This window comes from Lepidochelys olivacea (genome assembly GCF_965140295.1).
Source record: "Lepidochelys olivacea isolate rLepOli2 genome assembly, chromosome: 12".
NCBI lineage: Eukaryota > Metazoa > Chordata > Testudines > Cheloniidae > Lepidochelys > Lepidochelys olivacea.
The window spans coordinates 1,808,270-1,833,226 of record NC_140422.1 but is presented as its reverse complement, the minus strand read 5'-3'; the positions used below and the strand labels follow the sequence as shown (position 1 = coordinate 1,833,226).

General features: G+C 52.3%; 1 protein-coding gene across 2 annotated transcripts in view; it reads left to right on the top strand.

Annotated features, from left to right (window-relative positions):
* The window catches only part of CARMIL2 (capping protein regulator and myosin 1 linker 2), a 138,545-nt gene that overhangs the window by 55,765 nt on the left and 57,823 nt on the right, over nucleotides 1–24,957 (top strand). For both annotated transcript variants that reach the window (XM_084644406.1, XM_084644407.1), the window contains exons 16-22: nucleotides 1,481–1,585; nucleotides 2,788–2,857; nucleotides 4,292–4,373; nucleotides 7,537–7,633; nucleotides 8,887–8,944; nucleotides 13,154–13,326; nucleotides 22,702–22,770. In XM_084644406.1, the coding sequence (XP_084500532.1) occupies nucleotides 1,481–1,585; nucleotides 2,788–2,857; nucleotides 4,292–4,373; nucleotides 7,537–7,633; nucleotides 8,887–8,944; nucleotides 13,154–13,326; nucleotides 22,702–22,770 (654 nt within the window). The remainder of the gene's footprint in view (nucleotides 1–1,480; nucleotides 1,586–2,787; nucleotides 2,858–4,291; nucleotides 4,374–7,536; nucleotides 7,634–8,886; nucleotides 8,945–13,153; nucleotides 13,327–22,701; nucleotides 22,771–24,957) is intronic.

Here is a 24,957-nt window from a genome sequence, read left to right as displayed (position 1 = left end):
TCAGCTGGGGGGTGGAGCTGAGGGTTTCAGAGTATGGGAGGGGTCTCCAGGCTGAGGCAGGGAGTTGGGGTATGGGAGGGGGTACAGGCTCTGAGCTGGGGGTGTGGGTTCTGGAGTGGGGCCAGAAATGAGAGGTTCAGGGTATGGGAGGGGGATTGGGGCAGGGGGTTGGGGCTTGGGGGTGGGGTGAGGGCTCCAGCTTGGGGTGCAGGCTCTGGGGTGAGACTGGGGATGAGGGATTTGGGGTGCGGGAGGGTGCTCTGGGATGGGACTGAGGGGTTCAGAGGGTGGGAGGGGGATCGGGGCTGGGACAGGGGGTTGGGACATGGGAGGCGGTGAGGGGGACAGGCTCCAGGCAGTGCTTACCTCAGACAGCTCCCAGAAGTAGTTGCATGTCCCCCCTCTGGCTTCTACACAGAGGCACAGCCAGGCACCACTGTGTGCTGCCCTGTCCACAGGCGCCACCTCTGCAGCTCCCATTGGCTGTGGTTCCTGGCCAATGGGAGCTGTGGAGCTGGTGCTTGGGGTGGGGACAGTGCGCAGAGCCCCCTAGCTGCCCCTAGGCATAAGAGCCGCAGGGGAGACATGCCGCCGCTTCTGGGAGCAGCGTGGAGCCACGGCAGGCAGGGAGCCTGCCTTAGCCCTGCTGTGCTCCCAACTGGACTTAGAATCATGGAAAATTAGGGTTGGAAGAGACCTCAGGAGACCTTCATCTAGCCCAACCCCCTGCTCAAATTAGGACTAGGGCCAGGACCAACACCAACTAAACCATCCCAGCCAAGCCTTTATCAAACTGGGCCTTGAAAACCTCTAAGGATGGAGATTCTACCACCTCTCTAGGTGACCCATTCCAGTGCTTCACCACCTGCCTAGTGAAATAATGTTTCCTAATATCCAACCTAGAGCTCCTCCACTGCAACTTGAAACCATTGCTCCTTGTTCTGTCATCTGCCACCACTGAGAACATCTGACCTCCATCGTCTTTGGAACCCCGCTTCAGGCAGTTGAAAGCTGCTATCAAATCCCCCCTCACTCTTCTCTTCTGCAGACTAAATAAGCCCAGTTCCCTCAGCCTCTCCTCATAAGTCATGTGCCCCAGCCCCCTGATTATTTTTGTTGCCCTCCCACTGGACTCTCTCCAATTTGACAACATCCCTTCTGTAGGGGGGCCCCCAAAACTGGACACAGTACTCCAGATGTGGCCTCACCAATGCCAAATAGAGGGGAATAATCACTTCCCTCGATCTGCTGGCAGCAGTGCTGACTGATGCTGCCAGGGTCCCTTTTCGACCGGGTGTTCCGGTCCAAAACTGGACACCTGGCAACCCTAGCTCCAAACCGACGGACTCTGTGATTTGGGGCTGGTGTCCGGGCTGTGTTACTGTCGACAGAGGCCATGGCCGAGTTGGGGTTAATTGAAATGGCAGAAAGGGGGCTGAGACAATATGCTGGGATCCGATGCCTCTTCTGTTTGTTTTAGAAAGCTGAGAGATGTCCCTCCAGCCATCAAACTGTTTTTCAGCAAGGCGGCTGCCCTCCGATACGTCGGCCTGGCGTGTACCAAGCTGCCGCCAGAGGCCGTAAGGTAAGGGGCCTGTTTTCCAACGCACTTAGGGACAGAATTGCAAGGGTTCGGCACCCGCAACTGGGGACAGATTTACAGCGGTGACTAGCCTCCAACATCTCAGCCCTAGTGATGCTCAGCCTGTACTCTGTAAATTGAACACAGGTGCGAATAGCAAGGTCCTCGAGAGGGCGCCTTCTGGTTGCTGGTTGCAGACGTGTATGTACACAGCGGGTGGGAAAACCAAAGCTGCGGGTGTCCTGGGGAGTCTTGCCTGTGGCCATGGCTGGGGGAGCCTTAGAGGATTAAATTGCTGTGGTTTGCAGTCAGGGGGTGCCAGGGCTGGCTCTAGGTTTTTTGCTGCCCCAAGTCTGTGTGGTTTTAAAAAAAAAAAAAAAAAAGGGTGGCTGGAATGTTGCCCCTGGAATTGTGCTGCCCCACGGATGTGCTTGCTTTGCTGGTGCCTAGAGCTGGTCCTGGGCGGGGGGGTGTGTGTGTGTGTAGGATAACCTGCCTGAAACCACAGTCAGAGGGGTTTAGCTGATAACAGACTATTGATTTAGTAAATCCCTGTTTATTAAGCCCAGCTAATATATCTAGCAGCCTCCTCTGGGGCAGGGAGTTCCCCAGACATCCAAGTGCAGGCCGCCGCTGGTTCCAGTCTGATTCACCCTCCCCCATCATTCAGCACTGCCTGCCCTTTCCCCAGCCCCTTCAGTCCTGCTGACAATAGGGCGAGTGAGCATGCAGGAGACAAAGGAACAGAACTGTACTTGTGTCAAGGGGCAGCGGGAGCCCGTAGTGTGACCCCAGACAGGAGTGGAGACTCCCTGGAGTCCAGCAGGGCCATTGCAGGTGCTGTGGATTAGCCGCAGAAGGCGCTCAGGTGTCATGCTGGTGGATGGCAGGGGAGAACCTAGGATAGCTAGGGCGGCTGGTGGGATGCACCTTTGGCTCTCCTAGCACCACGCACTGTTCCAGAGGGGCTGCAGGGCCAGGGAGCAAGAGCCAGGGCTGCTTCTACCCCCAGCTGCCCCAAGTGACCCCATGTTGTAGCCCCAGTGTGCACCCTGCCCTGCAGGTGAGTGAGAGGGGAGTCACTGACTGTTCCCGAGGGTGTTTCCATGGGGAGGCTGGCAGCATATCCAGCTCCCTCTGCCTGCTGATGTGAGTGCTGGGTTCACAGCCTCTTGAAACGCTGGTTACTTTCTGGTTCATTGCAGGGCCTTGCTGCAGGGGCTGGCGTATAACTCTCAGATCAGTGACCTGCACCTGGACCTCAGTAGCTGCGAGGTGAGGACATGGCACGTGACCCAGTAAAGCGGAGCGATAGCTGAGTCCCAGCTAAACCATGACACTGCATCTGAGCCCCACAGCCCCGGGTGAAGAACTCCCGGGGCTGGGCAGTAAGTGTAGCTCTCCCACCAGAGCACAGAGGCTGGGCAGAGCGGTAGGACTTCATGGAGTTGTAGCCTTCCACCAAGGCCAAATTTTCAGCCCATTATCGAGTAGTTTAATTGTTACGCGGATGTTACGATCTAGGCATTTACGAGGAGTGCCTGGGCAGAAGCCAAGCCAGGGGGGAGAGCATCATCCTGTGTAAGCCACTGACCTGAAAAGACAGGTTTCAGAGTAACAGCCGTGTTAGTCTGTATTCGCAAAAAGAAAAGGAGGACGCGTGGCACCTTAGAGACTAACCAATTTATTTGAGCATAAGCTTTCGTGAGCTACAGCTCACACGAAAGCTTATGCTCAAATAAATTGGTTAGTCTCTAAGGTGCCACAAGTCCTCCTTTTCTTTTTGACCTGAAAAGAGTTAACTGTCTGAAAGGAGCCCCTCCTGCGGTGCCTGTGAGATAGCCAGGGCTGAGCCAGTTTTCTGCTGCTTCTGAGCACTGCCCGGTGCTGGCACCAGGCTGGGGAGCATTGCAGCTACGTATTCTGACTACAAATGGGCACTCCCACGGCAGGTCCTGCGATCCCGAGCCTCTCCCACCTTCCCTCCCATCTGTGGGCCTCTTCCCGAGGGTTTCCTAACACTTCTGCAGTGTTCACGATTTCCCCCCAGCGCCTTCGGAGGCTGATGGGAATGAGGATCCTGGCTGTGCTAATGGGAGTGGGAGTCGGATCTGGGTTAAGGTGGCTGCAGCAGAGCTGAGACATTAGGCCCGTCGCACAGGGTCAAAGCTTGAAAAGCACCTAAGTGGTTTAGGCACCCTAATTCCCATGGAAAGTCACTGGGATTTAGGCTCCTGAAGGACTCTTGAAAATGGCTCCTCAGTCGCTCCTAAACTGCTTTTTGGAAAGTTACCGTGAATCTCTCTGGTCCAGCTCCTCAAAGATAGTTAGGCACCTAACTCCCCTGGATTTTCTGGGCCTCTAGGCCTCAGTTTCCCCATCTATAATAATGCCCACCCACCTTTGGCGACAGCTTTGTGCCCCATGGCTGAAAAGTGCAAAGGGTTTTTATTTATTCCTTCCTCCACGTGCTGTGTCTCTGCCCTGTGCCGGCAGCGGTGGCTTTGGTTCTAACCTGAGCCCGGGGCATGCTGTGCGAACAATCTGCAGGCAGTTCATGGTGGGGTTCCGGGTTAGAATGTTTGCTCTTATTGCAGGATGATCCCAGGGGCACTAAGCGCTGACTCGACTTTCCCAACTGTCATGTTCTTGGTTGTGAAAATCTGAATGTTCCCTTTACTCTTGTTCTGTTTTGTCTTTCATTTAAAGTTGAGATCGGCAGGTGCCCAGGTGATCCAAGATCTGATTTTTGATGCCAATTCAATTAGGAATTTGGATTTATCAGACAATGGTAGGTACATAGTTTCTTTGACTTACAGTGAGCTTTGTCACCGTGGCTGGAAGTGTCTTTTCCTCTTAACCTTGGCACGAGGCTGTGTGCTGCCATTCTACAGAAGCCAAGATAAGTCCCCTGCCAGAACAATGACTAAGGAGGTCAAGATCCCATCAATTGTTGTTGAAATAACCATTTAAAAGATGAGACTTGTTTTGATGAGGGGTGACTGAGGCTCTCTGAGGTGCCATGTGTGGTTATATACCAGGGATGGACAAACTTTTTGGCCCGAGGGCCATATCTCCATATAGGAATTTTATGGCGGGCCATGAATGCTCATGAAATTGGGGTTTGGGTGCAGGAGGGGGTGAGGGCTCTGGGGTGGGGCTAGAAATGTGGAGTTCAGGGTCCAGGAGGGGGCTCCGGGCTGGGGCAGGGGCTTGGTGGGGTTGGATGAGGGCTCTGGGGTGGGGCTGGGGGGTTTGGGGTGCAGAAGGGGGCTCCAGACTGGGACTGAGGGGTTTGGAGGGTGGGAGGGGGACCGGGGTTGAGGTGCAGGGGGTGGTGGTGAGGGCTCCAGCTGGAGGTGCAGGCTGTGGGGTGGGGATGAGGAGTTTGGGGTGCAGGAGGGTGCTCCAAACTAGGACTGAGGTTCAGAGGGTTGGAGGAGGATCAGGGCTGGGACAGGGTGCGGGAGGGTTCAGGCACGGGCTCCAGGCAGCGCTTACCTCAAGCAGCTCCCGGAAGCAGCGGCATGTCCCCCCTCCGGCTTGTAGCCCAAGGCATGGCCAGGTGGCTCTGCTGCGCATTGCCCCTTCCTCAGGTGCCGCGCCTGCAGCTCCCATTGGCCGCAGTTCCTGGCCAATGGGAGGTGTGGGGATGGCGCTTGGGGCGGGGGCAGTGTGTGGAGCCCCCTGGCTGCCCCTAAACATAGGTGCCAGCGGGGAGACATGCCGCTGCTTCTGGGAGCTGCGCAGAGCTGCGGCATGTGCGCATGGAGCAGCTGCGGACCCTGCTCCCTGGCTGGAGCATGGCGAACCCCAGACCCCGCTCCCCCGTGGGAGCTCGAGGGCCAGATTAAATTGGCACGCGGGCTGGATGTGGCCAGTGGGCCGCAGTTTGCACACCCTGTTATATATGGTATTGCTGCCATCCCTGCCCTTGCTGCTTTGTATCGCTATTCGTAGGCGTGCTTCCCCGTTTCCATGGTGTACTTCTTCCATTACTCCAAGACTCCATTGCTTTCGTTTGGTGCTTCTCTTCTTGTACCTGTTACTGACCAGTGCTAATAGGGGCAGAAGTGGCAAGTGGCTGGCTGGCTGGCTGGCTGTAGCTGCGTTGTAGCTAGACCTGGTACATTTTGTTCCGGTGGAGCATTTTTCCATCAGAAAATGCCATTTGGCTGAAATAGAAACTATCTGTGGGAACATGTTAAGTTCAATGGAATTTTTGACATTCTCCAAATGCTTTGGGTTTTTTCATGAAATCAAAAGCAAAGGTTTCATTGACCCCCAAGTTCATGGTTTTGTTTTGTTTTTTTTAAAATTTCGTTTCTCGGCAGATTTCTTAATTCTTCGGTTTTGTTTCAGTTAGGAACAAAAACCATTTTTGACATGGCAGAATTTCTTGTGGTCCCTGCACTGCTCTGGTAGTGTGGCATGTGCCCATTTCTCCTTCTGAGTTTGGGACACAGGAGCAGCTTGGAGAAGAGCAATTCTGTGCTAATGGGGCTGTTGTGTGGAGTAGTTTTCCATCTGTCTGGTCAGTGGTGACAGCTGTGTGCAAATGACCGACCTGGTTACCTGGCCCGTTGGCTGCCTGCTGGCCAGACACCAGACTCCTCAACAAGTATATTGGCACTCTCACAGGGCATTGCTCCAGAGTCGCTGGCTGGTTTCTAGTGTGCCCCAGCACCATTCTGGTTTGGGATGGGTTTCCAGTTCTCTCCTCTCCTGGCCTGGTTTGGTTTTGTGTGTGTATTTTGCTCTGGTAGGACTTCACTGGAAATTAGCAATGACAAATCAACTTAAAAAGGGCTTGTGAAGGAGGGAACTCCCTTCTCGAAATTCCCTGTGGCACTTCCCTTTTTATTGTTTCTGATGGAAGATTTCCCAAGTCTCTGCATCTCTTGACCTGCTAATGGGACTTGGGCGAGTAGCGTGGTGACTGGGGCTGACTGGCTTTACCACTCGACATGCCTGTGGAGGGAACACGTAGAACCCTGCTGGGCTTGTCACAAGGCAGTTGCTTTGGCTGTATTTTCTGTATTTGAATTCTGGCTGGCTGCTATTTGCTGGTGTTTAAGGGATTCTGTTCTGGGCGGGGAGGCAGACAGCTTTCCCCATGGGCAAGCCCTGCTTCTTGGTTCTGTGAGGGCTCCTGTGCCACCCCGCCATGCTTCCGTTGTCAGAGCCCACCTTGTTGAGCAGACAGCCCTCTCTGAGCTAAGTAACAGTGCGTGTCTGGCGGCCAAGGCGGGGGGCCTGATCTCCAGGGTTGTAGACCCCTTCCCTGCAGTCAGAAGCATCATCTCATTTCACTTCAAGCCAGGAGGGGAAGCACTGGGAGAGAACTGGCACTGTAGGCCCCTCCGTCAGCAGCCAGGAATCCTCCCAGCTGCCAAGCAGCGCCCCCATGCATGATTATGTCCCCCCTCCCCCAGGCTTTATTCCGTCTGTTCAGCCAGGTGCCCTGGGAGGAGCAGAGGCAGGATTGTTCTGCTGGCTCTCTCCACTCCACACAGGAGCTTAACAACCAGCCCTGGAGAAACATGGCCGTCTGAAAGCAGAGCCTGGGATTGGTCAAGCTGCGTGGGGGCCCCCCAGGATCCCCCACAAACCCATCCACTCTGCAAGGGCACTAGCCTCCTCGGGCCAGCGAGTCACCATCTGCCAAGGCTGTGGTGCCCTGAAGGTGGCCAGGGGACAGATTGAGTAGTTTGTCCATCTCTGTGGGCCTGTTCAGGTAGGGATGCGCCCCTCTGCGTAAGGTTTAGCAGCATCTGGTGCTACGATAGCAAAATCTGGGCTTTTCTCACAACTCTCCTGCTGCAGGTGTGGCCGGCAGTTGCCACGTCTAACTCCTCTCCTCCCTGTTCATGCCAAGTGTCCTTGGGGCATTGGCAGTCACTAAGTGTCAGACACTGGTCACGGATTGTCATTACTGCTTTTGTGTTTTGTAGGCTTTGATGCTGACATGGTCACGTTGGTGCTGGCGATTGGCCGAAGCAAATCCATTAGGCACGTCTCCTTAGGAAAGAATTTTAACATCAAATCCAAGTAAGTGTCATGTGACTCATGCATGTAATGAAGTGAACTTTAACAGGCCTGGGCCTAATCCCCGATTTTTATACACACTAGGTATGTTGCAGGTAGTCAGATTATATTTATTTACAGTCTGACTGCTCAGACTGTAGCTTTGCATTGTTAATCACCATTTGGCTTTGTGTGTACTGGGCCTTTAAATTATAATGCTCTTGTAAATCAGAGGTATCAAAGCCATGGAATCATCTCCTAGAAATGTGGGGCTGGAACAGACCTGGAAGTCAGCCAGGCCAGCCCCCTGTGCTAAGGCAGTGCCAAGGAAACCTAGACCAGCCCTGAGAGGGCTTTGGCCAATCTGTTCTTAAACACCTCCAGTGACAGGGATTCCACCACCTCCAGTCCAGTCACAGCGGTACTGAATTTCCATGGACTATCATGAGTCCCAAAGGCCTGCAGTGTTTGCCTCAGTACTCAGCCCGATGCAGGTTTAGGGATGAGCTCTTGCTGCCTGAATTCAGACTGGAACAGGTGCAGAGAGAGGCTTCTGGGGTGATCAGGGGACTGGAGAGAGCCTGTTGTGAGAGGAAACTAAAAGAGCTTGGCTTGCTTAGCCATGAGAGATGGGCTGATTGCTCTCTGTAAATAGTGGGAGGGGTGGGACGGGGGAGAAGAGCTGTTTAAGCTAAAGGACAATGTTGGAACCAGGATAAACTGGCCAGGCGTACATTTAGGCTGGAAATTAGAAGGTTTCTTACCATCAGCGGGGAGGCTGTTGCAGCACCTCACCCAGCAGGAGTAGTGGTGCAAAGGACCCAGCTAGTTTGAAGATGGGACCTTGATACATTTATGAAGGGGATGATCTGACGGGGTTGCCTGTGATTAGCAGGGGACTGGACTCAATGGCCATCCCTGCCAGTCCTTTGTTCTTGGGTTACTGCCCAGTTGACATAATGCAGAGGCGCTGGGGTCTCAGGGGCAGGGACACTGCAGTGTGGTCACCCCCTCTTAGGCCAGCCAACAGGGAGGTGTAATTGAATATCTCTGAGAATGTTGCAGCCTCTCGGGAAAGTGCTCATTGCCACAGGCTGACTGCAACTAGGAAAGGCTGGTGGCTTGCAGGAGAGAGGGAGGTGCATAGGTGAGCCGTGCGGTCAGAGTAATGTCCAGCCGCAATGGAACACTTCCCAGCTTGGTGCTGACTTGAGCCCACGTCAGGCTCTGCTGTGCGATGGGGAAACACAGATAACCCCTCTGTATCTCCTCCGCAGGGACAATCTGGCCGATGTTCTCCACCGGATTGTTCAGCTCACGCAGGAAGACGACTGCGTAAGTGCTTGCTGTGGTGCCTGCCCAGAGCCCCATAACTGAATCTCTCGCGCCGTTTCCTCTGAATTATTACTATTCATTTCAGCTGTGAGACAACTGGCCATTTTGTGTTTCAGTTCAGATGCAGAACGTGGGGGAGTTGCTGTCTCTCTCTTCCATGGAGTCTCTCCCTCTGTGGTTGGTGTTAATCTGAAAGGAATGGTTGGACTGAGAAATAAATGCTTTTCTCTCTGTGTTTGGGAGAATATAGGAAAGGAATCAACAGCTGAGGGAGCAGGAGAGATGTGTGTTGTACGTAGGGGGATGGATAACAGCCCAGAACAAAGGTGATGCCCCTCTGCCATGTACATTGGTCAAACTGGACAGTCTCTATGTAAAAGAATAAATGGACACAAATCAGATGTCAAGAATTATAACATTCATAAACCAGTCGGAGAACACTTCAATCTCTCTGGTCACTCGATTACAGACCTAAAAGTTGCAATATTACAACAAAAAGACTTCAAAAACAGACTCCAACGAGAGACTGCTGAATTGGAATTAATTTGCAAACTGGATACTATTAGGCTTGAATAGAGACTGGGAGTGGATGGGTCATTACACAAAGTAAAACTATTTCCCCATGTTTATCCATCATCCCCCCCCCGCCCCCCCCGGAGGATAGGGATAGGATACAGAGGGCCCTGGACAAATTGGAGGATTGGGCCAAAAGAAATCTGATGAGGTTCAACAAGGACAAGTGCAGAGTCCTGCACTTAGGACAGAAGAACCCAATGCACCGCTACAGACTAGGGACTGAATGGCTAGGCAGCAATTCTGCAGAAAAGGACCTGGGGTTACAGTGGACGAGAATCTGGATATGCGTCAACAGTATGCCCTTGTTGCCAAGAAGGCCAATGGCATTTTGGGATGTGTAAGTAGGGGCATTGCCAGTATATCGAGGGACGTGATCGTTCCCCTCTATTCGACACTGGTGAGGCCTCATCTGAAGTACTGTGTCCAGTTTTGGGCCCCACACTACAAGAAGAATGTGGAAAAATTAGAAAGAGCCCAGCGGAGGGCAACAAAAATGATGAGGGGTCTGGAACACATGACTTATGAGGAGAGGCTGAGGGAACTGGGATTGTTTAGTCTGCAGAAGAGAAGAATGAGGGGGGATTTGATAGCTGCTTTCAACTACCTGAAAGGTGGATCCAAAGAGGATGGATCTAGACTGTTCTCAGTGGTAGCTGATGACAGAACGAGGAGTAATGGTCTCAATTTGCAGTGGGGGAGGTTTAGGTTGGATATTAGGAAAAACTTTTTCACTAGGAGGGTGGTGAAACACTGGAATGCGTTACCTAGGGAGGTGATGGAATCTCCTTCCTTAGATATTTTTAAGGTCAGGCTTGACAAAGCCCTGGCTGGGATGATTTAGTTGGGGATTGGTCCTGCTTTGAGCAGGGGGTTGGACTAGATGACCTCCTGAGGTCCCTTCCAACCCTGATATTCTATGATTATCACTACAAAAGGTTTTCTCCCCGCCCCCTGCTCTCCTGCTGGTAATAGCTCACCTTACCTGATCACTCTGGTTACAGTGTGTATGGTAACACCCATTGTTTCATGTTCTCTGTGTATATAAATCTCCTCACTGTATTTTCCACAGCATGCCTCCGATGAAGTGAGCTGTAGCTCACGAAAGCTTATGCTCAAATAAATTGGTTAGTCTCTAAGGTGCCACACGTCCTCCTTTTCTTTTTGCGAAGACAGACTAACACGGCGGCTGCTCTGAAACTGGGCTTCTGAAAATGTCACCTGTTTGGAAGGGCCTAGTCTTTTTAGGACCTCTTCTCAGGGCGTTGAAAAGGCAACGAAGATTCATCTAGGCCGGGCAGAGGCCAAACTCTTGTGTCAGCGTTGCTGACACTGCAGCAGCCTTGACTCTGCTGCTTGTGACGGCGGAGTTATTAATTCCGCATAGCAGAGCAGTTACGTCTGCAGGAGCAAAATTTAAATGTAGACTAGGGTTGCCATCTTTCTAATGGCTGGGAACTGAATTCGCAAGGTTCTTCCCCAAGGGTCCCACCCCATCACTCGCTCCTCTCCCCCGTCACTCGCTGGATCCTCTCAAGGAGCCTTCCTGCAGGTAGGAGGCAGCCCCAGCTGAGCAGGGGCTGATGCGGGTGAATGACCTGGTGTCTCCCCCAACCCCGCCATAACTGGACTTTTGGTTCAGGTGCAAATTAGCATCGAAACCTGGGCACCTGGCAATCCTAAATGGCACCGGAATGCAGAAGCCAAAACCCGGCCTGTCTGGATGTAACCCGGACAGGTGGCAATGTTAGTGTAGACACTTACACAGGGAGACCGACGTAACCTGCCCTGTGACACCCTCACTCTGTAGTTAGCCCAGCCTCAGCTGCTTAGATTTCATTTCACTTTTGTTACTCCTCCTTGTCAGCCTGCTAGTCCTCCGGCCATCCATAGCGTCTTCCAGGGAATAGAGGCTAGGCCAGACCTGAATTTCTAATTTGGAGAAACCCCTTTCAGGCCTATCCCCTGTGAAAGAGACACAAAAGGGGCAAGGGCACTGATGTTGTTTAATCTTTGCAGGTCTCCTTTAAAGGAGAAAACCCACTGGTGCATTTCAGAATTGCTGCCACAGGCAGAAAAGGTCTGTGCAGCCCAAATCCCATTAAACAGGCCTTTCCCGTTCATGTGATTACCAGGTCGTTAGTAGGTAAAGGACAGCTTTATCCTCTAGGATTGCCCCCTCCTCCTGCTGAGGTACAGCGGGATCGAGAGGCCAGGAGTGGCTCAGACCTGCCCTGTGTTGTTGTCTCTGCTTTCCTCCCCCTGGCTCTTGCTGCTTTTCTGCCTGTGGTAGGGCCAAATGATGTCTGTCTGTCTATACTTGTCTGGCCCCTATCACAGGAGTATCTGAGTGCCTCACAATCAGTAGTGGGTTCACCCTCACTGTACTCTGGGGAAGCAGGGCATGTCTAGTGCCCCACAAGACCTGGATTTATGCAGGAAATAGCCCAGCTTGATTGTCATGCACATTGTGTAAAGAGTTGTCACTTTGGATGGGCTATCACCAGCAGGAGAGTGAATTTGTGTGGGGGGATGGAGGGTGAGAAAACCTGGATTTGTGCTGGAAATCACTTTAGATAAGCTATTACCAGCAGGACAGTGGGGTGGGAATAGGTATTGTTTCATATTCTCTGTGTATATATAAAGCCTGCTGCAGTTTCCACGATATGCATCTGAGGAAGTGAGCTGTAGCTCACGAAAGCTTATGCTCTAATAAATTGGTTAGTCTCTAAGGTGCCACAAGTCCTCCTTTTCTTTTTGCGAATACAGACTAACACGGCTGCTACTCTGAAACAATACAGATGGGAACCTGAGACACAGAGAGGCTAAGTGACTCACCCAGGGTCACACATGAGTCAGTGGTAGAGCAGGGCTTACTTCACCATCCTTCTCCCTGGCACAGGGACACTGGAACAGGGAAGAGGGGCGCACAAATTCCCCTCTCCCTGCCCCTCGGTGTCTTTGTCTAAGGGCAGCTCTGCTTTGGCTTTGCCCATTCCCCAAGCATAGAGAACACTGGAGCTCCTGAGCAGGGCAGGGCTACCTGCAGGCCTCTCGCCGGCTCCTGGCCTCATGCAAACTGCTTCCAGGTGCCTCCCTCCATGTCCCACCCCATGTGATCTATGAGCCTTGGCCTGGCCCTAGCTTTGTATTCATTAGCTTGTCCCCTGCACTGACTGGCTGCCAAGGACTACAGGCCACCAGAGCTAGAGCACAGCACACGGGCCCAGCCCAGAGAGGGCAAAGAGCTCGTGAGCTGCACAGGGCATTCTAGGGGGCAGGGATTTCCCAGCTGGTCCCATTACGCAGGTGGCCCAGTCTGTGTAGTTAGATGCGGGGGAGGGCGACCTGCTTCCTGGTAAAAAGAAAAGGAGGACTTGTGGCACCTTAGAGAGACTAACCAATTTATTTGAGCATAAGCTTTCGTGAGCTACAGCCCACTTCATCGGATGCAACTCACGAAAGCTTATGCTCAAATAAATTGGTTAGTCTCTCTAAGGTGCCACAAGTCCTCCTTTTCTTTTTGCGAAGACAGACTAACACGGCGGCTACACTGAAACCTGCTTCCTGGTAGAGCCCTAGGGCCCCTGCAGCAGCAGCACCTGATCATTTCTCCCTCTGGCATTTGTCTTCCAGCCTCTTCAATCCCTGTCCGTGGCCGAATCGCGACTGAAATTGGGAACCAACGTCCTGCTGAATGCGCTGGGCAGTAACGCCAGCCTCCGCACGCTGGACATCAGTGGGAATACCATTGGCGACTCTGGAGCCAAGATGCTGGCCAAAGCCTTGCAGATCAACACACAACTCAGGTAGTGCGTGTGAGTGTGCACGTGCGTGTGCGAGAAAGAGGCAGGCAGGCGGATGCTGGTAAGTGCTGAGTCTCAGCACAGCATGCCGGCTCTTATGAGGCGCTGCCGGGCAGCGTTTCCAGAGGAGAGGGGAGGCGTCTGCCTCAGGGGCTTTGCTGAGCAGGAGGAAGGTGCTGTGTAAAGGCCCTAGGAATGCACAGGGCTTCCATTGAATAGGGCAGGTGGCTGGAGAAATTTCTACCACTTGTTTAATGAAAACATACTGAGACTGATCCTTCATGGCAGATCCTGTCTCCTCCCCGACCCCCACCCTGCCTCATACCCACCCTCTCCTCCCAGCACTGCCTTCCCAGCAAGCTCTCCTAGTTCTCATATGCTCCTTGGCTTTGTTTTCACCTCGCAGAGCTGCTCACCTGTCCACGCGGGCCACTTGGCCTCTCTGTCCCCCCGCATGGCTGTCCTGTGTGCTGGGCACTCCCTGGCTCTGAGCCATTGGCACCTCAGCTGCGCTGGGACGTCTGCCACCGGCAGTGCCTCGAAGTACAGTGAGCTGTGACATGTGGTTTGACATGACGTCCCCCCACCCATCTCTTCTTCACCCCCTTCAATTCCTCCCACCCTCAGTGTACTCTTCCCTCCTCTCCCACTGCCCCAACCCCACTCCCCCGAGGATCCCTATAGCCCCTGTCTAGTCACTGCCTCTGTCTCATCTCCATCTGAGGTGCTTATCCGGTGCCCTTCACTGTAATCTCTGTGTAGCCTGTAATAGATTTATTCCCCTGAACCCCGGTGCTTTTACCCTCGGAGATAATGGAGAACCGAGGCCTAGAGAAGTTAAGTGACATGCACAGGGTCACTCAGGATGTTTGAGGTGGACCAGGAATTGAACCTGGATAGCTCACAGCTGCTCTATCCCCTGGGCCATCCTTTCCCTCTCAGCCATTGGGTGCCTCTCAGTCTCAGCCCTGCAAAGCATTCTCGCTCTCCTATTGTGAACAGCTGCATGACGTCTTCTGTATGCACATCAATCCTGTGGAGTGTGGGTCTGATCCGGCTGCCCAGGAAGCACTTGTGAATGCTGCCCTGGGGGCAGCTTTACATGTTTGTAACCATCAGCTGGTGTTAAGAGGGTGCGCTGAGCCCCCTAGTCTATGCCCATTTAGATGGACCGTTTGTACATGCTCATGCAATACAAGCTGATTATTGGCGACGTACTCCATAGGAATGAAGGACCGAGTAAAGGAAACGCCTGGATTATATAATGGCTAAGCCTCCTTGCCAGGCGTATGGCAGATCAGCCTTCTGGTGCTCTGCAATTCAATGTCAAGCCAAGTGCCTGTCAGGGCTGATTACTCCATTGCCTGGCAGCGCTCCGCACCCTCAGCGTCACAGTGCGGATGAGGCTCTTCGCTGCAAGCTTCAGCAACGTCTCTGAGAAGGAAAAGCCAGGGCTGTGTATCCCGGGCTCGCAGGTGCAGGAAGGAAGCTGCACTCTCCTTGTCCCTCTGCAGCACTCTCCTTGTCCCACTGCAGCACTGGTGATCTACTGTGGCTGGTAGGGAGGGCATGGCCAGCCGGGCTGGGAGGGGAAAGGGGCACTCACTCTCCCTTCTTGGGGCAGTGGTAACACCCGCTCTAGGGCTTCCCTCACGGCTGAGGAGGCTTGGGGCCAGCCACAGTAGATCCCTGCACTGCCAGGGCAGTGGAGGGACAAGGACAGTGCCTGGCTGATGGGGAGCCTGTGGCTCTGCACTGCCATTTCCATAGATCTTTGACTTACACCAAGAGTCCGGCCACGTCCCTCCCTGCGTCTTCAGGGGGTGTCACATTGACTATATCGCTCTCCCAGCTGCCCAGCTGTTCCTCACCTGTACCGGGGGAGTCTATGACCCCCAGTGCCTGATGGGAGTCGGTGCATGCCCCAGCAATGCCACGGCTTCCTTCCTGCACCTGCGAGCCCGGGATACACAGCCCTGGTTTTCTCTCCTTGGAGGCGTTGCTGAAGCTTGCAGCGAAGAGCCTCATCCACACTGTGATGCTGAGGGTGCAGAGCGCTGCCAGGTAATGGAGTAATCAGCAGGGCTGGCCTTACCATGAGATGAACTGAGGCGGCCGCCTCAGGTGCCAGACTGGGCTAGGGGGGGAGGGGGGCGCCACGAGGACCCAGAGTGTAGAAAATGGTGTCTGCTGCTGGTGCATCTGTATTCCCTCTGCTCGAGACGAACAGAGATGGGGGAGTGCTGGGCTGGAGGGAGGAGGGCACAAGAGACAGAACAGGCAGGCAGGAGAAAAGGGGAGCGGGAATAACAGAAAGCAGCAGGAGCTGCAGGGAGAGAAAGGAGGAGGAGCCTCTTATGTCCCTCTCTAGCCCCCCAGGAGCCTGGACTGATTAACCCCAGCTTCTCAGGGAGCTTCCTGTGTCCTGCTGCTTCCCTGAACCCACTTGAGGAGAACAGACCGTCAACTGGAGTAGTAGCAGCCAGTTAGGCCCTAAGACGCTGATCTCTTCCCTCACTCAGGCCCTGCTACCAGCCTGCTTATTTCTCCCCTTCAACTGAGTGTTGAGAGCCACTCTAGCTGGCACAGAACAGCAGCCATGAGTGAAAGAAGAAAACGCCCCTCTGGGGCAGCATTCAGAAAAAGAAAGAAAGCAAAGGAAGCTTTTCTATCTAAGCAGGAAGGAACTCTCCCGAGATACATAGACACAAATGTTCATGGTGAGCCTTCTGGCCCCAGTGAGGATGTGAGTGGTGAGGAGATGCCTGATCTTCCAGTCAGTCAGAGTGCAGGTGACCTGGCAGCTGCTGCAGCATCCATATCTCCATCTCAAGTAAATGTAACCATGCACAGTCCTGAAGAAAAGTGTAGATCAGAGAAGAGTGTGGTGGAGGCGCAAGAAACAGCTGCTGCTGAGTTTAGTTCCTTGAGTCCAGAGGATCCAGGACTGTGGACCCACTTGAGCAGTAGCCTAAGGGACTTCCTTGTACTGCATGGGCCACAGCAAGTGAAAAACTTCATGTTCCCTAAAGACAATGAAAATAGAAGTTTCCATCCAACACGTTACTGGTGTGAAATCCCCAATGGTGACAAAGTGGAGAGGCCATGGCTTATGTACTCAAAAACCCAGAATGCTGCATACTGGTTTTGTTGCAAACTCTTCCAGTCTAATGTTCCAGCCACATTGGGTTCTACAGGAACAAAGGACTGGAAAAATCTGGCTAGAAATCTGGCCTGCCATGAGAAGGCAGCAAATCACCAGAGAGCATTCCACAGCTGGAAAGAGCTGGAGATGAGACTAAGGTTAAAGGCCACCATGGATGATGAGCATCAAGAGAAGATTGCGTCAGAGTCTCTTTACTGGCAAAATGTTCTGAGAAGGCTCATTGCCATTGTGACAATGCTTGCAGCCCAAAACCTAGCCCTGCATGGCACTGCAGATCAGCTGTATGTGCCAAACAATGGAAACTTCCTTAAAACTGTGGAGCTGGTGGCTCAGTTTGATGCTGTACTCCAGGAGCATCTAAGAAGAGTCAACTACCAAGTCGTGGTACACACACCACTACCTTGGAAAAACCATTCAAAATGAGACCATACAGTTACTGGCAACAAAAGTCAAACAGAAGATTGTGGCCGATCTGAAGTCAGCACGATATTACTCTGTTGTTCTGGACGGCACACCTGACATCAGCCATACAGAACAAATGACTTGAATGGTGCATTTTGTAACAACAACAGAACCTAGTGAAAATGTCCCTGCAATGGTGACTGTCAGAGCATTTTCTAGAATTTATTGACATTGATGATCCTACAGAAGCTGGTATGACAAATGTGCTTCTTAAAAAGCTGGAAGATACGGGAATTGCGATAGCTGACATGAGAGGTCAGGGCTACGATAATGGTGCCGACGTGAGAGGAAAGAACAGGAGTGCAGACACGGATCCGAGAGTTAAACCCTCGAGCTTTTTTTGTCCCATGCAGTTCTCATTCATTGAACTTGGTGGTCAGTGATGCAGCATCAGCTTCTAGAGAACATCTGGGAACATCCTCCCTGACACTGAAACCACTGAGTGGCACACAATGGGAAAGTCGAGTGGAGGCGATAAAGCCTATCAAACACCAAATTGGGAAGATAGATGAAGCCACAGTTGCCATTATGGAGGATAATGCTATGACAGGAACTGTTCGTGGGAGAACAGTGGCAGAGGGAAATGGAATCACCAGAAACATACATAACTTCACATTTCTGTGTGGCTTAGTGTTGTGGCATGACATACTATTTGAAATAAATGTTGTAGGCAAGAGACTCTAAGGTGTTGACCTTGATATATCTGGAGCAATGGAACAACTGGACAAAGCAAAGTCATACCTACAGTCTTACTGGTCAGATGAAGGATTTCAAAACATTTTGAAGAGTGCACAGAAGTTGGCAGAGGAACTCCACACTGAAGCTATTTTCCCACCCATTCAAGAATACAAGAGTCACCAAAGAAGACATTTTGATTATAGGATTATCCCATGCCTCATAAGAGACCCCAAACAATAATTCAAAGTTGAATTCTTTAACCAGGTGCTAGATTGTGCAATACAGTCAGCTGAAGAACATTTCATGCAGCTCAAGGAACACAGCAGTATATTTGGGATGTTGTAGGATATTCCAAAACTCCTCACTATACCTGAAGAAGACCTACAGCAGCAATGCAGGGCACTAGAGACAGTGTTGACACATGATGACATGTGTGATATTGATGCGAGTGATTTAGGTGATGAACTGAAAGCCCTTTCAAGATACATTTCAGCAGGATCAACTCCAAAGGCTGTTCTGGAATATATGTGCACAAATAAGATGACCACCCTCTTTCCAAATGCTTTTGTTGCTCTTCGCGTACTTCTAACACTTCCTGTAACAGTTGCCAGTGGAGAACGCAGCTTCTCCAAGCTGAAGTTAAGAAAAACACATCTACGCTCCACAATGACACAGGAGAGGCTGATTGGCATTGCAACCATCTCAATAGAGCATGAGCTGGCCCAGACTGTGGACCTTCAGCAGGAAGCAGTTCAAATCTTTGCAACCAAGAAGGCACGGAAAGCCCCACTTTGAATAATCAAACAGATAAACATGCCAGACAAGAAAAGTTACATTTGCTGTTCAGGCGTCTGAAAGTGAAGTGTTACTTAAAATTTTTGAACAAGGCATTTTAAGTTGTGAGTTCTCCTTTATCAGGGTCGGTAGCAGAGCAGCACCATGAGAGGAGTAGAACAGGAAGAAGGCAGAATTGAGACCTTTCAAAGTTTTGGCCCAAGCGAGGGGGTGTCATTTGAACTCCCTACTTCAGGTGCCAAAATGTTGTGGGCCGGTCCTGCAGGTGCAGTGTTACTCTCACTGGAGGATGGCTACCAACTTTGGCTCCCCTCTATGCTGCGTGACGGAGGGGAGTGGGCTGGCCAGGTGGTGACGGCCAGGTGGTGACAGCCAGCTTTGCTGCCTTCTCTCTGCTGCTTTGGTGCCTATGGGTCACTGGCTCTCTCACTGCAGGGCCACAGGGCTCCAAATCTCCTGTCCAGTGGAGCTGGGAGGTGGAAGAAGTGCCTTTACCCAACAGTGGGGCAGAGATGGGGAGCCTCCCTGATCCGGAGCAGGACCCATTAGTGAACTCATTGCATTCATGCCTGCATTTCTTCTCTGAGGAGAGAATTGCAAACCTCTCTGGCTGGTCACGTTCTCCAGGCCCGGCAGAGCAACGTGGGAGCTCGGCCTTATGCGTAGATCCCTCATTAGAGTGAGGCAGCTTAATAACTGGCTTCGCTAGCCACAGCGCGAGGCTGGGACTGCTGATCCCTATCTAGCCACCAATAGTTCTGTGTGCCCATTTCTGGCTCTCCAGTTCTCTGGCATGCAGCTCGCTAGCTGTGCCTCCTGGGCCCCGGCCTCTTGAGTGTTCGCTCCTTGCCTGGCACCGGCTGACAGACATCCTTTGCCGAAGCAATAGGAACGGTGTCCTGAGCTATATAGCCCAGCCTCAGAGGGGTGGAGCTGGAAGACCACAAGCCCTGCAGGCAGGTGGTGGGAGGGGCTAGGTGGCCAGTGGAGAGCCATTTTCCCCCCCCCCCCCCCAGAGGGGTTCTGGGATTAAGCACCTGGCATTCAGCAGCAGAATGATCTCCCTTGGGGAGCAGGGTCACCTCTCACTGCTGTTGCAAGATGAAGTTTGCACATCAAAACTAAGGCAAACCTGGGGCTGGCAGGTCTCTTTGAGCTCATGTGCCGCGCTGTACGTCACTGTCTTGTGACCGGCATGGCCATGTCTGCCTGCCACAGGGGTTAGCCCTGCCCCCAGAACAGCTGACAAAAACTCTCCTGGCTGAATCCTGAGCCCCTGGTGAGGGAAGGGAAAGTCACAGCTCCCTCTGTTCAGATCCTTCCCGAGAAGGAAACTCCTGTGGGGTGCCTGGGGGTTACAGGGAAAAGATCCTTCTTCATCCCGTGATGTTCTTCCCCCCACTCTGAAATCTGCATTGGGAGCCTGTAGCCAGCCCACAGCTAGGGCTAGGCCATTTGCAAACTGGCAGGAAGAGAACTCCGTGGGGTTTAATTCACACCTGTCACTTCAGGCTCTGTGTGGGCGTGCTCTGATTGCAGTTTTTCTGTTTCCATTTTGCTCAAGGCAGTGAAAAATCCCAGTCTCTCAGCCCTGTTCTTTAACCCTCTGGTGCCTGGAGCTTACTCACTGCAGTATTGCCAAAGACCTGTCAAAATCAGGGGTCAGGCCCCCAGAATCACAAGATTGGCTTTAAAATCATGAGATTTTGAACTTGTGGGTTTGGTTTCTTTGGCGCCTGGTGTCCAGGCCTGTAGGTGGCATGCAGGCCGCGTTTCCATGCTTTTCTCCACAACCACCAATGCTAGAGACTTTTTAAAAAAAATGTATTTTTAATGCAAGGTGAGATTGTCTATGTAATCTCATGACTCCAGGAGCTGGGGGCTTTAAGACAGACACCAAAGCTCACAGGAGTCATGATGCATCCCAAGAATTGGTGACGCTGCTCTTGTGCGATTTGGACTCTCTTCTCTGCAGTGGGCGATTGTTGAAGCTAACAACCCCAGGCCAGGGACACCTGCTTAGCCCATTGCACATGCCAGCTGAAGGGTCAGAGCTTTCAAAAAGCCGTGACCTGAGTTTGGCTTCACCACTTGTGCAGGGCAGCTCATCTGGCCTGTGATACAGTCCCCTGCTTACTGCTTGTGGCTGAGCTGCTGGAATTGCCACAGAGTCTGCCACAGGGCAGGCCTCCCTGACCCAGCCCCGCCAGCATGGTGAGTGATCACACCAGAGCCCAACAGGGTCGCCTCCTGGGGACATGGTGCATGGGCCGTTGCAGCAGCTGCCTGGCTCTCCAAGCCCTTGGTGAGATTGTGCTGTGCTGCTGGAATGACAGAGAAGATGCATGTTGCCCCTCCTCACTTCTCACTTTCCCGCCTGGCAGGGCAGCAGTGGTGGCTTCACTGTATCATCCCTTGCTCCCTGGGTGCCTTGTCCTTCTACAGCCTCTGCAGGCGACTGGTGGCGGGTTCTCGCTGGAAACGGACACAGCAGCCACGCGCTGTGGAGCAAAGAGATCTCACGGAGACCCCACTCAGCACCCTGCAGCCAGCATGGATGTTAACTCACCGGAAAGTCCCTGAATGGGTTGGGCTGCTCCATTTCCCAGAATCACTCCACTTTTCATTTTGGAGGTACTGGGATACTGCAGGGAGGGGCCAGATAAGTCCCCAGAGAGAGATTAGCCAAAGGGATGGGTTCAGCCAGTCCAATAACACCATTCTAAACCCCAGCCAAAACCCTGCTCTCAGCCCCCCAAAACTTGAGGGCAGTTCAGGTCTTTAGTGTCCCTCATGCTGGAGAAGAGACAGGCCTGTGCTCTGTATAAGGAGAATTCCTCATTGACTCAGTCAGCCCCTGGAGTTTTCCAGCTCCTAGACTAACACAGCCTATGGGCCATACAGGATCTCCTTAAACCTTGGCCTGGATTGAGCAGCTCAGGAAGGAGCTGCTCATTACACTAGAGCTGTGGTTCTCAGCCAAGGGTACGCATACCCCTTGGGGTACACAGAGGTCATCCAGAGGGTACAGCATCTCATCTAGTGTGACAGGGTCGGGCCAGATGGCTATAGGAGAGTAATAGAAGGCAGATATATTAGCCCCAGGTTAAGTAGGTCCCTTTTCCCTGGGTAAGGTAACAGAGAAGGTTCCAGAACAATCAGGAACCTTCTGGAGACCATTAAGACTGGCTGCAGGTGTTCTAATCAGCCTATTAAGAAGCTGCTAGAATCAATTTAGGCAGGCTAATCAGGGCACCTGGGTTTTAAAAAGGAGCTCACTTCAGTTTGTGGTGTGTGTGTGTGTGTGTGAGGAGCTGGGAGCAAGAGGCGCTAGGAGCTGAGAGTGAGAAGGCGGACTGCTGGAGGACTGAGGAGTACAAGCATTATCAGACACCAGGAGGAAGGTCCTGTGGTGAGGATAAAGAAGGGGTTGGGAGGAGGCCATGGGGAAGTAGCCCAGGGAGTTGTAGCTGTCACACAGCTGTTCCAGGAGGCACTCTAGACAGCTGCATTCCACAGGGCCCTGGGCTGGAACCCGGAGTAGAGTGCGGGCCCGGGTTCTCCCCAAATCCTCCCAACTCCTGGTCAGACACAGGAGTCGTCGACCTGGACTGTGGGTTCAGAAAAACGGCCAAGCTGAGGGCTGCCGCGAAGCTCCAAGGCGAGCAAATCCGCCAATAAGCGCAAGACCCACCAAGGTAGAGAAGGAACTTTGTCACACTAGATACTTGCCTAGTTTGACAACAGGCGACATAAAAAGCACTAGTGCAATCATTACAAACTAAAATTTCATACAATGGCTTGTTTATACTGCTCTATATACTATACGCTGACATGTAAGTACAGTATTTGTATTCCAATTATATGGTAACAATTATTTATAATCATAATTATGATTTATAATTATATGGTAACAATAAGAAACTCAGCAATTTGTCAGTAACAGTGTGCTGTGACCCTTTTGTATGTTTATGTCTGATTGTGTAAGCAAGGAGTTTTTAAGTGAGGTGAAACTTGGGGCTACACAAGACAAATCAGCCTGCTGAAAGGCGTATACGGTCTTGAAAGGTTAAGAGCTGCTGGGCTAGAGGATCTGACCCAATCTGTGCAGTGAGCCCCTCTCTCTGGAGTGGGCTGAGCTGCTGAATGTTGGAGAACTTTGTATCTGGAGTGCAACCTCCTGGCTCAGACAAATCTGTACTTCTAATATGCTGAAAGCAAGTGCCTTGCAAGGGGGAATTGTTCACTGGGGTTCACCCTCTTTCTTCTCTTCCCAGGACAGTAATTTGGGACAGAAACAACACCACGGCCCATGGATTCCTTGATGTTGCCCGTGCTTTGGAAAGGTAGGGACGGTGTAAACCATGTGCTTTAACTCCTCAGTGACATGCAGATTTCATTGCCTAGTAGGGAGTTCTATGTTGGGACCTTGGGATCGTTCACGGAAGGGATTCCCACCAGCCCCTAACCCTGTGAAACTAGACAGGTGATACTAACAGAACCAGCAGGGTCTAAGTCAGATGCCAGGAGGCTAGAGCACAGGTGGGTTCGCCCTTGGGATGAGGGTTGGCCTGTTGGCTTTTCTACCATCAAGGCAGTGGGGACAGGCTGTGTCGAGCGTGTTGCTTCTGGCAAGCAAGGTGCTGGCTGTGGTGGAGTGAAGCCTCGTTAATTGCATGTGGGAAGAGGGTGGGCAGGCAGCTGGTTGGATGCAGGACATGAGCCAGATGCGAGAGGAAACTGAGATGTGCAAGGTGCTGTAGCTAGAAGGCAGGCCTGGGAAGAGCCCGTGTAACCGAGTGCTATGCCCCACCCTTCTCTACCATCTTGCAGCCACAGATCTCAGAGTGCTGCTTGACCATTAATGAGCTAAGCTTCAGCCCGTCCCCTGTTTGGCAGACAGGATGATCTGAGGGGCTGAGAGTCCGAATTGCTTCATGGCTATTTTTAGCACCACAGTGCAAGCCTGAATCTGTAGGGCTGTACTCTGAGATTGGCAGCCGTGGGGTTTTTGGCAGTGTAGATGTACCCTATGTGTCCGTGTGGACCTGCTGCTGCTTTGCGCTAGATGCTCTGCAGTGCGCTTTGATCTGCCTAGCTTTGAAATGGGCATAGATTAAAGCACACTAGGACATTGTTCGTGTGCGAGGCAGCGTGGTCCACGCTGACAGCTAGTGTGTGACAGGTTAGCACATGGTGGATTTACCTGCCAGCTTGCCGTGAATTAAGTGTTCATGCGGACAAACCCCAAGGTGCTAGTGACGGGGGAGTGCCGCTATCTTTAGATTTCCCCAGACGAGACGCCTTAAAAGGTTCTAATTTGCAGCCCTAAAAAGTGGGACCCTTCAAAGTGTCACAAGCTGGGTACCCAGTATCACGAGTCACTTGTGAGCGTGTGGGCTGACCCGGATGAGGCCTGCGGCCTTGTGCTCCGTGGCTCGTGGTGTCAATAACACGTGGCTCTGACACAGTGCGTTTTATCAGTAGCTCTCCCAGCAGCCCTGTGGGCAGGGCACTATTATCCCCATTGCACAGATGGAGAACTCGGGGCTCAGTGCCTTGCTGGGGTCACCCTAGCAGTTTGTGATGAGCAGAGACGCTCCGTCTCCCAGGGCCTCAGCTAGTGCGTTACCCACTGGACCAGCCTTCCTGCAAACAATCCTGCTGCCCGCATACAGCATGACAGTGAGGCGCCTCCAAAGGCTTTACAGAAAAAATGCCCACTTAGACCGTGAAAGGATTTCTTCTCCCACGAGCACTTTGGTTGTGGTGCAGAGCTGGGAAGTGATAATGCATTGGAGAGTGGGGAGGAAGCAAGATCATACAGGCGCTGGGAATCTGAAGTCCTCTACCTTTTTCCTTTGGATTTCTCTGCCTATTACAGTGGGTTTCAACCTTTTTCATTTACTTCCCCCTAAAAAATTTGGAATGGAGGTGCAGACCCCTCTGGAAATGTTAGACATAGTCTGCAGACCCCTGGGAGTCTGCGGATCCCCAGGTTGAAAATCACCGCTCTATTACAATGAATAGCACACACTGGAGATGGGGCGGAAGCTGGATCAGAGATTTCTGATCCAAGCCTGGATCCAAAGTTGTGACCCTAAACCATCTATAACCCAAAGGCACACAAAGTTGTGATGCCGTCTCATGGCTTCACAGTATAATGTAGCCGGTGCATCCAATCACAGTCTCTCTTTTACATGGGGGAAAGACAGACGTAGTCTGGGTTTGCTTCACTTTCCATTTTTGAGCATTGTGTCCGTGCAATAGAAAATTGGCAGCATTGTGGAGATTTAGGAGAGAGGGGGTCTTGCGGCCAGAGGAGATTCAGGGATGTGTGCCCAGTTCTGACGTTGTCAGTGTTCCTTCCCCTCTCTGAACTCTAGGGCACAGATGTGGGAACCCACATGAAAGACCCCCTAAGCTTATTTCTACCAGTTTAGGTTAAAAATTCCCCAAGGCACAAAGTCTTTGCCCTTGGATTAAGTAAATGCTGCCACCACCAAGTGATTTAACAAATAATCAGGGAAAGG